Source organism: Aethalodelphis obliquidens, unplaced genomic scaffold (genome assembly GCF_003676395.1).
Source record: "Aethalodelphis obliquidens isolate GAN/ISIS:26980383/991018 unplaced genomic scaffold, ASM367639v1 scaffold91, whole genome shotgun sequence".
Classification (NCBI taxonomy): Eukaryota; Metazoa; Chordata; class Mammalia; order Artiodactyla; family Delphinidae; genus Aethalodelphis; species Aethalodelphis obliquidens.
In genome coordinates this window covers 1,545-14,605 of record NW_020838035.1, presented here as the reverse complement: position 1 = coordinate 14,605, position 13,061 = coordinate 1,545, and the positions used below count along the sequence as shown (strand labels likewise).

General features: G+C 62.0%; 1 protein-coding gene across 8 annotated transcripts; it reads left to right on the top strand.

Annotated features, from left to right (window-relative positions):
- The first annotated feature begins 305 nt into the window (after nucleotides 1-305).
- On the top strand, nucleotides 306-12,335 carry GTPBP6 (GTP binding protein 6). Of its 8 annotated transcripts, none has more exons than XM_027095572.1 (10): nucleotides 306-674; nucleotides 5,235-5,372; nucleotides 5,927-5,997; nucleotides 6,125-6,255; nucleotides 6,582-6,652; nucleotides 7,506-7,664; nucleotides 9,080-9,288; nucleotides 11,022-11,170; nucleotides 11,489-11,641; nucleotides 11,939-12,335. In XM_027095572.1, exons 1-10 carry the CDS (start codon nucleotides 311-313, stop codon nucleotides 12,060-12,062), a joined length of 1,569 nt encoding a protein of 522 aa, XP_026951373.1. In that variant the 5' UTR covers nucleotides 306-310; the 3' UTR covers nucleotides 12,063-12,335. The 8 variants fall into 8 exon arrangements, with proteins under 8 accessions (XP_026951373.1, XP_026951372.1, XP_026951375.1 ...); XM_027095571.1 differs by having other exon boundaries at nucleotides 11,833-12,335; XM_027095574.1 differs by lacking the exons at nucleotides 11,489-11,641; nucleotides 11,939-12,335 and having other exon boundaries at nucleotides 9,080-9,569; nucleotides 10,092-11,141.
- The last annotated feature ends 726 nt before the right edge of the window (nucleotides 12,336-13,061 follow it).

Below are 13,061 nucleotides of genomic sequence, written 5' to 3'. Positions count from 1 at the left end.
CAGGACCGCACCCCGACCCTGCGCAGAGGCCTGACCGGGGTGCGGGGAGGTGGCGAGCGTGGGGGAGCGCCCACTGGGTTGGGTGCCCGGTCTGGCCCTGCTCCGGCACTACGTGCCTTGGGAAGCCGCCTAGAGCATCCGCAGCAGAGAGAAACGTGTGCCCAGGCTGCGGTGTCCCAGACCGGCCTCCCGGCCCGGACCGCGCGCACCAATCAGGCGGCGGCGAGCACGTGACCCGGACGGCCAATGGGCAGCCTGCATGGGAGCACGCCCCTGAGGCCCCGCCCTGTTGCGTAGGAGCGCTTGCGGTATGTGGGCCGTGCGAGCCGCCGTCCGCCCGGCGTCCTGGCTCTTTCGCGTGGCTCGCGGCTGCGGGGCTCCGAGGGCCGCGCCACCGCTGTCGCCCTGCCCGGAGCGTGCGCTCGCCGCCTTCCGAGGGGGCCTGGGGTGCCCGGAGGGGCGAGGGGGTGGGGGGCGGGGACCACGTGCAGATGGCCGGAGAAGTCGGACTGGAGGAAAGGAGGGTGAGGAGGAACCAGAAGCTGCGGAGGAGGAGGAAGAGGAGGAGGAGGAGCTGCTGAGGAGGGACCCTTTGCTGCCGGCGGGGACCCAGCGCGTGTGCTTGGTTCACCCTGACGTCAAGTGGGGGCCCGGGAAGCCGCCGGGGACCCGAGGTGACCGTGACTGTGGCCGCGGACTGATGGGGGGGAGAGCCGTGAAGAGCGCCGAGTCCCGGAACTTAAAGGGCGGGGACGCCGGGGGCGGGTTTCGAGTTCTGGCGCTCTGGGCTGAGCTGCCGAAGGGCGGGGCTTCTGAATGGGCGGGCTGAAGGGGCGTGGTTTTGGGGGCGTGACTCTGAGGGCTGGAGCCCTTATGGCGTGGCTTCTGGGAGCGGGACTCCGAGAGCTGGACTACCCCCACCCGACCCGCTCCCGGCAGCCGCACCCCTGCAGCGGGCCTGGAAATCCTAATTCTGGGCTGGGGCGCCTTCCCGCGTGCACATAGCGGGTCCGGGGCCCCTTCCCCTTTCGGACGCGCCCCAGGTTGTCGCTCGGCCCTTCTGCCCCGCGCAGCCTCCCCATCTGTAAAGGAAGAGAATCCAACAACTAACGCCGGTTTGCACGGGGTGTGTCGCTCAGCTTTAAGCCCTTGTTGACCCGCTTTCACTGTGTAACGCTGAGTACTACGCCCGAAGGTTGTGCACAAGCGTGTTCACACGCCCTTTGTAGCAGAAACCGTGAACCCGGCTGAGCCCCTGAGACGCCTGGGACCTGCCTCCATGGCCCTCGGGCATCAGCAACCCCACTGTACCCGCCCCGGTCGTGCTGGGAGGACAGCAAACACGCCGGGCAGGAGCTCGCCGCCTGACCTGAGTGCTGTGTTCAGAACCCAGCAGGAAGGCGGACGGACGGGGGCGGGGACGGGGCCGTCTCACCAGGGTGGTCCTGGATGGCCTGGGGAGACGGACCCCACGGATGAATAGGGACAGTGTCCAGGGTTAGGGCTCCTGAGGGAGCACGTCCTGGGCCCTCCTGGGACCGCTGCCCCTCGGCTGTTCAGGGGCTGTCAGAGCCAAGTCACTGCAGTGGTGCAGCCATGCAAGGAGTCAGGTCATCACAGGTACTCTGGGTTGAGCAGAGCAGTGACGCGATTGCGGGTTGAGGGGTGGCATTCTCCTTATTCCTTTACTCCTCTTAGACCTTTATTGAGATACAGTTAGCAGAGCATAAGATTAACCACTTTGAAGGGTACCATTCAGGGGCAACTAGGACGTTCACAGTCTTGTGCAGCCACCACCTCTGTCTGGTTCCACAACATTCTCATCTCCCCGGAAGGAGACCCTGTACCCTCAGTAGTAGGCCTCCCCCTTGCTTCTCCCCCACCCAACCCCCGGCAAGCAGGAGTCGGCCTTCTGTCCCCGTGGATTTGCCTGTCCTGGACATTTCATGTGCGTGATATGTGGCCTTCCGTGTCTGGCTTCTCTCACTGAGCACCATGTTTCTGAGGCGTACATATGTTGTAGCCTGTGTCAGTGCTTCGTTCCTTTTTTTTCTTAAAAACTTGTTTTTAGGGTGATTTTAGTTTCACAGCAAAATTGGGGGGAACGTATGGAGACTTTTCACATATACTCGCTGCCCTCACCAACGGATGGCCTCTGCCGTTTTCAGCATCCCCACCAGACGGTGAATTTGTTATAACTGACGAGCCTATGTTGACATAACATCGTCACCCCAAGTCCACGGTTTACGTTGATTAGGGTTCACTCCTGGTCTTGTACATTCTGTGGGTTTGGGCAAATGTACGATGACGTGTATCCACCATTATAGCATCATACAGAGTCGTTTCACGGCCCTAAAAATCCTCTGTGCCCCACGCGTTCATCCCTCCCTCCCCGTCTTAAACCCCTGACAAACACTGGGCCTTTTACTGTCTCCATTGTTGTGCCTTTTCCAGAGTGTCATAGACCTGGAACCACACAGTGTGTAGCCTTTTCTCACTGGCTTCTTTCACTTAGTCATATGCATTTAAGGTTCCTCCATGTGTTTTCATGGCCTGACAGCTCATTTCATCTTAGTGCTGAATAATATTGTATTGTCTGGATGGACCACAGTTTATTTATCTAGTCATGTACTAAAGGACACCTTTGTTGCTTCCGTTTTGACAATTATGAATAAAGCTGCTATAAACATCGATGTGCAGGTTTTTGTGTGGATGTAAGTTTTCACATCCTTTGGGCAAATGCCAAGGAGTATGATTGCCGGATTGTATGGTAAGACTATGTTTAGCTTTATGAGAAGCTGCCAGAGCATCTTCCGAAGTGGCCGTACCATTTTGCTTCCCTCCCAGCAGTGAGTGGGAGAGGTGCTGCACACGCTTGTCAGCATTTCGTGTTGTCAGGATTGTGGATTTTGGCTCTTCTGATAGGTGTGTAGTGGTGTCTCATTGCTGTTTTAGTTTGCATTTCCCTGATGACAGAGGATGTGGACCATCTTGTCCTATGTTCATTTGCCATCTGTATATCTTTTTGGTGAGGTGTCTGTTACGGTGTCTGGCCCATTTTTTAGTAGGTTGTTTTCTTATTGCTGAACTTTAAGAATTGTTTTTATATTTTGGATACCAGCGCTTATGGATGTGTTTTTTGCACATATTTTCTCCCAGGTCTGTGGCTTAACTTCTCAGTCCGCTGATGACGTCATTTGCAGAGCAGACATTTTTAATTTTCCATGTTGTCATATGCTTGAACTCCAGGATCCTTTCTCTGCCAAGTCCAGTCTACCAGCAGGCCCACGTGAGGCGGTCGTCATTTCTGCCAGAGCGCTTGTGATCTCTAGCAGTTCTTTTTGGTTCTTTCTTGGGATTTCCATCTCTCTGCTTGCCTTGCCTGTCCGTTCTTGCATGCTGTCTACTAAATCCATTAGAGCTCTTGGCATGGTAATCATAGTTGTTTTAAATTCCTGGCTCAGTAAGTCCAACACCTGCCACGTCTGGTTCTGATGCTCGCTCTGTCTCTTCGGACTGCCTTTTGGTGCGCCTGGTAGTTTTTTTTTGATAGCTAGACGTGATGCACAAGGTGAAAGGAACTGCTGTAAATAGACCTTAGTGGTGAGGTGCTGACGTGTGGGGGAGGGGAAGCCTTCTGTGGTCCTGGGATCAGGGTTCGGTCTCTTATGGTGCCTGTGCCCCTGGGCTGTGACCCGCACTAGTGCTTCTCCGTTTCTGTCCCCGCCGAATCCTAACCCTGGCCTTCAGGGTGGGGTTGCGGGGTGCCAGACCCCCAGGCAGGCAGCTGTGCAGCGCAGCAGGAGGGAGGCCGCTGGCACCCGTGCAGGCTCTCACCACGGAGCTGGGGCTGTGGCCCCTGCGATCAGGAGAGACAGCACCTGCAGGGATTACTGCTGGGTCAGACCTGGAGTTGAAGGACGGAGGTCAGGCGTGACCAAGCACCTGCTGACCTGAGCGACCAGCAGGTGCAGGAGGTGGGACAAGCTGGCGGGCCCATGGGGCGTCACACCCAAGAAGACCACCTCCCCTTGGCCTAGAGAATGGGGGACCCCGCCCCCCATGTCCCAGAAGATGGGGCCCCCGCACAGCCCAGAGGATGAGGACCACGGTCCAGAGAAGGGGGGGACCCTGATCTGTGGCCTCAGACCCTGCCTGGCCCCTACTCCCCAGCCTCTGGCCTGTGTCCTGGCTGTGCCCTGAGGAGGGTCAGGTGACCCCAGAGACAGCAGCACCCAGGTGTCCGGGGAGTGGGGACAGCGAAGCAGCGGTGCCACAGAGGGGCCACGGCTCTGAGATTCTGTGCAAGGGTGGCCTCCCAGGGGGCGGGGGCACAGGCGCGGGATGGGGGGCCAGCCTCCCATGGGGCTTGGGGTACACGCTCCACATCTCACAGAACACGCCCGGGGCCCCGCAGAGCTGTCCTCCAGGCCACCGCCCCTCCAGACCTGAGTCAGCCCCGTCCACCCTGTCCGGCCCAGCCCCGGGACACGTTGGCATCACTGCCCATCTGCCTGCTGTCCTTCAGGGGAGAGTCTCGGCTATCCCATGCCCCCTTCCTGCTCGGGAAGGACCGTCAGGAGGAGAGCCTAGGGCGGGGCGGCCCCCGACAGCCCTCCATCCACGGCCTGTGCCCTCGGTGTCCTGGGCTCCTGCCCTGGCTGGGCCCTGCCTCTCCCGACACAGACACACACACAGACACACAGACACACACACAAACACACAGACACACACACACACACACACACACACACACACACACACACACACACGCCCTCACCGTTCACGGCCGGGGCCCTGGGTGGGCGCTTCCTTTCTTGGGCCAGGCTCGGCAAGGGCCCCACCCCGCAGGCGGGGCGGCAGGTTTCATGGGCCCTTGGGAGCCTCACAGGGGATGCTGTCCAGTGGGTCACAAGGGACCATGAGTCCCCACGGGGCAGATGTCCCAGATTCCAACACGGGGCGTGGGGGCATCCCCGCGTCCCTGCTCGGCTCAGGGCCCTGCTCCCCTTCCCGGTCCTGTGTCCACCCCTCCTGACCATCTACCCAGAAGAACAGAGCTGCATTTCGAGCAAACACTGATTGGGTCGCTTTCTCGGGACCGTTGTGTAGGCAGGAAGCAGGAAGCCGTCCCAGCCTGGGGCACGTGGCCCAGGTCCCTGGGCAGGGCTGGACACAGCCCGGGGCTGACCCAGCCGTAAATGACCCTCACACTGGCCTGTCTCTCCCCAAAGCTGAGTGGCAGGTGGTGGAGGCACAGGCGCTGGTGCACACGCTGGATGGCTGGTCGGTGGTGGACACGGTGGTGGTGCCCACCAAAACGCCAGACAGGAAGCTCGTCTTCGGCAGAGGGACCTTGGAGCGCCTGACAGGTGAGTCCAGCACACGTGTCCCCGTCACCCTCCCAGAAACAGAGCAAGCATGGTCGTCCCTCTGGGCCTCACAGGAACTTGGATCAGATGGCAAAAGCCACCACGCCCGTGTCAGAATTCAAACGAGGCCCCAGGACACAGGCGGGACCTTTGAGAGTCGGGCGCACGCCAGCCCTGCGCCCCAGCCCAGCCCACCCCCCTCCCCAGTGCCCTGCGGAGGGGATCCTGCGTGTGACCCCTGCCCTCCATGGACCGCAACGTCCTCGTCCCAAAGCCATGTCTAGCTCACAGCTCAGAGCGGGAGACATGCCAAGGGGGGCGCTCACCGCCCATCTGTGTCTAACGGGCACTCAGTCCCCACGGGGTCACGGGACCCCCCATGTGTGTGAGATCTACTCCCCTCAAGATGGACCCGGTCCGGTCCTTCCCGACCCACACTTGACAAATACTGTGCTCAGAGACTCGGGGTGTCCGGCGAACACGGCCAAAGTGCAGGGTCCCCAGACAGACACCATGGGCGTGCAGACCTCTGAGAGGCCAACCTCTTTTCCTAGAGAAAATCAGAGGGTCCCCGGAAATCACCGCCGTCTTCCTGAATGTGGAGAGGATGGCTGCACCCACCAAGGTACCTCAGAAGCTCGCTGTTTCCCGCCCACGGCGGCTGAGCAAGTGGGTTAGTGTCCCCGTGAGAACACAGGTCTCCACGGGCCTGGGGTCACCACAGGTCCCCTCCCTCGCGCTCCATCTTCTAGAAAGAACTGGAAGCCGCCTGGGGTGTGCAGGTGTTCGACCGATTCACGGTGGTTCTTCATATTTTCCGCTGCAACGCCCGCACCAAGGAGGCCCGGCTGCAGGTGGCGCTGGCCGAGCTCCCCCTGCTCAGGTACCTCCAGAGCCCGGGCTCGGGGCAGATGGAACCCTCCTTGGACCCCTTCTTGCTTTTCCATACCTCGACTGTTGCCAGGGTGGTGAGGGTGGAATGTGGCCAGTGGGGACGTGTCCAAGCAACCCACCTACTAGGGCACGTGGCCCACTGGAGTGCCACCCAGCAAGGGACCCTCTGTCCCCTCCCGTGAAGGCCCACACGGCGGGGAGGCCCCCAGCGAGCCTGTTCTTCCTGTCTAGATGCCCACTCCCCACCCAGGGCTCTGTCCCAGCCTCCCACGGGCACATGCTTCCGTCTCCTGAGCCGACCCATTTCCACGCCAGGTCCCACCTGAAAAACAACGTTGCCTACCTGGGTGGACGAGGACGGGACTCTCGCCACATCATGGGGTCAGGTACCGTGTCTGACGTCTTGTCACCGGGAGCTCAGAAGGGGGGCGTGTCGTGGCCACCACCCCTACAAAGGGGACGACGTTCCTCAGAGGTCCTGATGGGGCCTCGTCCATGGTCACAGTCAAAGGGATGGTATCAAGGTGTTTCCCTGGTGCGGCCGTAACGAAGGACCACGAACCGGTGCCTTAAAACCACAGACATTCATCCTCCCCAAATCCTGCAGACCAGATCAAGGAGTTAGAAGGGCTGGTTCCTTCTGGAGGCTCCAGGGGAGGGTCCTTCCCGCCCCTTCCAGCTTCTGGGGGCTCCAGGCGTCCCTGGGCTTGTGGCCGCGTCCCTCCCGTCTCTGCCGCCATCTTCACGGGGCTTCTCTGTGTCTGGGTCTCTCCTCTTCTGTCTCTTAGAAGGACCCTGTCATTGTTTGTAGGGCCACCCTCCTCCAGGGGACCTCATCTCAGACCCTTCACTGCATCACATCTGCAGAGACCCTGTTTCTTAATAAGGCCCCATCTGTAGGTCCTGGGGGTCAGGGTGTGGACACATCTTTGGGGCACCACTCAGCCCACTGTGGGTATCATGGGGGCCCTTCTGAGGCTCTCCCCTTGGCCTCTTCCTCCTGGGTAAAGGGGAGCCCAGGAGACCTCAGAGGGCAGAAGTGCAAGGCCACCTCGCGCCGGGCAGAGCTGTCTCAGAACAGAAGGTGTTGGGGCCAAGTGTACAGGGGAGCCGGCTGGGTGGGGGAGGGGGGGTCCCTGCAGCCCCACGCGTGAGCCTGTCCACGTCCCCCGCAGGCACCCCCGTGGCTCTTGCCCCTTTTGTGTCTGCTCGCTGACTCACCATCTCGGGTGTTTCTAGGAGAGTCTTTCATGCAGGTGCAAGAGCGCCTCCTGAAAGATAAGGAAGCGAAGATTCGAAAGGCCCTGGACAGACTCCGCCGGAAGAAGCTTCTCCTGGGGCAGCAGCGGAGGCGGCGGGAGTTCCCTGTGGTCTCCGTGGTTGGATACACGAACTGCGGTGAGAAGTGGGCCCTCCCCGGGGCCGGGCAGGTGTACGCTAGGGGGACCCACTTGCCAACCCAGCGAGACTGAGTATTCATGGAGGGCTAGCCCGCAGTGAGAAGGGCTGCACTCGGGCCCCGTCCCGGGGCGGCCCCCCGTGTGACTGCCGTGGGCTGACGCCCCTCTTAGTGGTTGTCCTCCAGACTCTGAGAACGAGGAAGTAGTGACAGTTTTAAGTCCGTTGAGAGTGGACAGGGTCTTGCAGGGATCAGAGTGGTTCAGATGTTGCCAAGGAAAACTTTGCAGTCTGTCCTCAGCTTTGTCTGCACGAGCACATCAAGTGGACTCCACGTGGGGAACAGAGTGTAGGGCGTCCTTTAGGGTCACAGGTGCCCTGAGATAAGTGGAAAGCACCCAGTTCCCTCCACTGTGGGGATTCAGTCCACAACACTTGCTGGGCTCCCCTGAGGCCCGGCCCCGCCACATGCTCGGGAAGCACTGCTGTGACGGGCCCGTCCCTTTATCAGGCGCTCACGGTCTGCGTCCAGAGGAGGGAGGGAATGTCCCATAAACGTGCACAGGAAGCTGTGGGGTGGGTGTCCAGGCTTGAAAAGTCGTAAATGTCTACAGGTAAGATCACCCGTGTCAGGAAATCCCAACTGCCCCTCCTGGCTGCATCCCCAGAGGGTGCCGTGTCCTCCGCTAACTGTCACAGGATCCAGTGAGTGTTGGCTTGATCCCGACTCTCACTGACCGGGAGTTCGGGGTCCTGCACTGAGCAGGGGCGTCCAGGCCGAGCCCCGCCATCCAGTTACTCGACGGCAGGACCCCTCACCACCTCCTGGTGGGCCATCGGCGGGACTTACAGGCGTAGCCAGGGGTGTCCCTGGGCTGGACGGTTACTGCTGCTGCCCCTGAACCTGGGCTCGGTGGAGAAAGTGTCCACGTTGTCAGGAAAGGCTGTGGAGGAGGGTGTTCTAGGACCTCCTCAGGTACACACAGCACTGTCTACACCCTCACTACCTCTCTGCACACACTGCACCCCCCTACTCCACCATTCCCTCGTCTACACGGACACCACACCACAGCTCGGTTACTCCACGGGACCATCCCTCCGCCTGTTTGGACGCCTGCCCACCTCACATGCACGTCACCACTGTCTTTGTCTATGCCATCTCTCCCGTCTACACCAGCACTCTTGCCCTGGCCCTGGTCCACTTTACCCTGAAGGCTAGACAGTGGCAGCTGAGTCGTTGCACAGCCCGCACAGCGTCCCATGGGTCCTGCGGTGAGTTCTGAGCGCACAGACCTCCTGCCCCTGCCCATCCTCCAGCGCCCTGTGATCAGTGTGGGGCAGCCCCGAGGTCCACAGTGGTCGGTGGGGGACCGGAGGGGTCTGAGACGCATGGTCCCCTTGTGCCCGACGTGCAGGAAAGACCACGTTGATCAAGGCCCTGACAGGGGACGCCGCCATCCAGCCCCGGGACCAGCTATTTGCCACGCTGGACGTCACAGCCCACGCGGGGAGGCTGCCCTCCCGGCTGACTGTCATCTACATGGACACCATTGGCTTCCTCTCCCAGCTGCCCCACAGCCTGGTCGAGTCCTTCTCGGCCACCCTGGAGGACGTGGGCCATTCGGTGAGTGTGGAGGGCCAGGTCGCCTCAAATACCCACCAACAGGAGGCAGGTCCCCTCATCCCAACATCACGGGCCTGGGTCCCCTCATCACAACATCACGAGCCTGGGTCCACTCATCACAGCATCACGGGACAGGGTCCCCTCATCACAGCATCACGGGGCAGGGTCCCCTCATCACTGCATCATGGGGCAGGGTCCCCTCATCACAGCATCCCAGGGCAGGGTCCCCTCATCACAGCATCCCAGGGCAGGGTCCCCTCATCGCAGCATCACGGGGCAGGGTCCCCACATCGCAGCATCACTGGACAGGGTCCCCTCATCACAGCATCACGGGACAGGGTCCCCTCAACACAGCATCACGGGCCTGGGTCCCCTCATCCCAACATCTTGGGGCAGGGTCCCCTCATCACAGCATCACAGGACAGGGTCCCCTCATCACAGCATCACGGGACAGGGTCCCCTCATCACAGCATCACGGGGCAGGGTCCCCTCATCACAGCATCACGGGCCTGGGTCACCTCATCCCAACATCACGGGGCAGGGTCCCCTCATCACAGCATCACGGGGCAGGGTCCCCTCATCACAGCATCACGGGACAGGGTCCCCTCATCGCAGCATCACGGGACAGGGTCCCCTCATCACAGTATCACGGGGCAGGGTCCCCTCATCACAGCATCACGGGGCAGGGTCCCCACATCACAGCATCCCGGGGCAGGGTCCCCTTATCGCAGCATCACGGGGCAGGGTCCCCTCATCACAGCATCACGGGCCTGGGTCCCCTCATCACAGCATCCCGCGGCAGGGTCCCCTCATCACAGCATCCCGGGGCAGGGTCACATTACACAAAACTTCACGATGACTGGATCCCCCCCATCCCTGACCCTCAGCGAGCTGTGCTCTGTACGAGTGTAAGTGCTGTGAAGGCAATGCTAATGAAGAAGGGGTTCTCTGCACCTTTTGGCTGCACTGGGGCCCCGAGCCAGTGAACCCTGGCATTTACTCAGGGTGCAGGGGCTGCGGGGCCCTCCGGGTGACAGATGCCCCAGCACCTTCGAGGTCACAGCAGCTGAGCCTGAGGGCCACGTGCAGCTGCCAGCACCGTTCTCAAAAGTGTCTGAAAATCTAGAACTGAACTGAAACGCTGATTAAAAGAAAATTTAAGTTCATCCAAAAAAAGAGACAACCCAGAAGCGAACCCCCCAAATTGTGAAGGGCACGTCCTTCCTGTGGCAGAATTACTACCCTCAGCTGCTCTTTCTCCTTTTCTGTCTCTTCTGAATTTTGCATAAGGTACCTGCCTGTAAAACGTGTGGAATAGGGGTGGAAGCCTTTTTAGAACGTGAGCTTGGTTTCACAGAACAGTGGAGCGGCCCGGAGCCTCGAGCACAGCACCCGCCGGGTGGGGGGTTGGTGACGGGGCAAGTGGCCGCACGCAGGCGTAGGGCCAGCACCTGCGGGGCGGGGACACGAGGCGGCCCCTCAGTCCGGGTGCACCTGGAGCGGCAGCCTGGCCCGGAACGAGGGGCACTGGGGGGCTCCGTGCACGGCAGAGCGGCTCTGTGGCCTCAGGTCCCACCTGCCCCCTTGGGGCACAAGCCTCCGTGGGGCGGCCGCACCCACCTCCCACGGAGAGCGGTGCGCAGCCCCCATCGTGGACCTGGCGGGTCCTCCCGAGCGGGGCCAGGCACCGCTGGCCCCGAGCTCTCCGACTGCCCGGCCCCTCTGGTCCTCAGGATCTGATCGTCCACGTGCGAGACGTGAGCCACCCCGAGACAGAGCTGCAGAAGGCCAGCGTCCTGTCGGCCCTGCGGACCCTGCAGCTGCCGCGCCCGCTGCTGGACTGCATGGTGGAAGTGCCCAACAAGGTGGACCTGGTGCCCGGGTGAGCGCCTGCCGCCCCACCGCCGCCGGACCCCTCGCGCTGGCGACCAGGGCGCACGCGGGTCTCTCGCCGGCGGGGCGGCCGCCTCCCCGCTCCTGCTTTCAGGCGTGCCCTGACACGCCTGCTGCCGCTCGAGCGGCGCGCTTGGACCCGCCACCCCGCGGGCCCGGATTGCACCCCAGACCCACGCACGTCCTTCCTCTCACCTTCCGGCGGGGCCGCGTCCTCGCCCGGCACAATCTGAGCCCGTCACGGCTGGGCCTGCGGGCGGGGTCCCCGCTCCGGCCCCCCTCGCTGAGCCGTCGGCCGCCCCTACAGGTACATACCCGCCGAACCCGGCGCGGTGGCCGTGTCAGCGCTCCTGGGGCTCGGGCTGGAAGAGCTGAAAGCCAGGCTGGAGGAAGCAGTTCTGAAAGCCACGGGCAGACGGGTCCTCACGCTGCGAGTGGGGCTGGCGGGGCCGCAGCTGAGGTGCGTCGGGCCGGCCCGGCGGGGGGTGGGGTGGCGGGGGTCCCACCAGTCGCTGCGCGGGGCGGGGCCCTGGGCCTGGGCGGGGAAGGCGGCGCCAGGTGGGGTCCGGGTGCGACTCGGGGGCAGCCGCATCCCCCGCAGCCGGTCTGGCTGCTCAGGCGGTGAGCAGGTGCCCGGCCGCTTACCCGCAGGCCGGGGCCGTGGGCGATGCCACCCGCCGAGAAGCGGGACGCCTCGCTGGGGGCTTCGGGGCTCTGTCGGGGCCGCCCGTTACCACCAAACGCGTCTTCCTCCCAGCTGGCTGCATCAGGAGGCCACGGTGCAGGCGGTGGACGTGAGGCCTGAGGCCGGGGTGGCCGATGTCAAGGTCATCATAAGCGACTCAGCTTATGGCAGGTTCAGGAAGCTCTTTCCAGGTTGAAAGGAAGCCCAAGGGTGGGGATGCTCCCCGAGGATTGGGGGGGGGCTCCCCGGGGGCCGGGGGGCTGCAACGTTCCCGCCTCAGAGAGAAGCGGGCTCCCTGCGTGGGCCCTACACCCCCGTGAGCCTGGCGGGAGGGCCGGTGGGGCTGGAAGCTGGCGTCGATGGTGGCGCTCCGAGTGGTTCCGGTTGACCGTCAGGCGTCTGGAGACCTGACGTCCTGTCCAGGGTGCTTGAGCCGTGAGACAGTAAAAGCTTTGCGTGTGTTCGTGAACCAGCCTTTCCGGTTCTTCCGTGCCGGCCGCCCGGCAGAAGCCCTGCGAACGCTGGCCGTGAAGGAGGCAGGTCCGGCTTCCCCGTCCGCTCTGCGTCCACGTGTTCACGGCTGCCAGTCCTCGCCCTTTCCCACGGTAGCGTCAGGGGTGTAATTAAAATGTCTCCCAACAGCCCAGCAAGCAGGAAGAATCTCCCTGTGTACTGGGCCAGGCGGCCGGGACCACCCATCACACACCCGTTAGTTGTCTTTACCCAAAGGAAAAAATACAACTTTGGGCATCTTGTCGACAAGCAGGGAATCACATCCTGGGGCCAAACTCCCTCAGGGTTAGGCAGGACCCCCTTCCCGATGTTCACTTTGCAGAGGCTCCAGGGCCCCCAGACAGACGTTCCTGGGATGCAAACAGGCCGGGGGTCCAGCTTAAAGAGAGTCACACACATCTCAGGGAGACGGGACGCTATGCTGCAGGTTTTCTAAAGGGAAAGCGAATGAGAAGGGCGCTCCCTTGCCCTTTTGGCACCAGGAAAGGCTTTTTTTCCTTACCTCTGTATTCAGCGTTATAGGGCTGTTTCCTGAGTTGTCGCAGGCTTTCAGCTCAGCTGGAAAAAGTCTCTGCGCTTCTCCTAAGCGTGTGGATGCAGGGTGTCCGTGTGAGCTCTCCTTGTTTTCTGAGACTCGGTTGTGCACACGCGGCTCTACAGGCTCCCCAGCTCAGTCCTTGGT

Coding starts and splice junctions, on each gene's coding strand:
- GTPBP6 (XM_027095567.1), top strand. CDS start 311: ATGTGGGCCGTGCGAGCCGCCGTCCGCCCGGCGTCCTGGCTCTTTCGC. Junction 5,998..6,124: donor GGATGGCTGCACCCACCAAG/GTACCTCAGAAG, acceptor TCCATCTTCTAG/AAAGAACTGGAAGCCGCCTG. Junction 6,653..7,505: donor TCGCCACATCATGGGGTCAG/GTACCGTGTCTG, acceptor GGGTGTTTCTAG/GAGAGTCTTTCATGCAGGTG.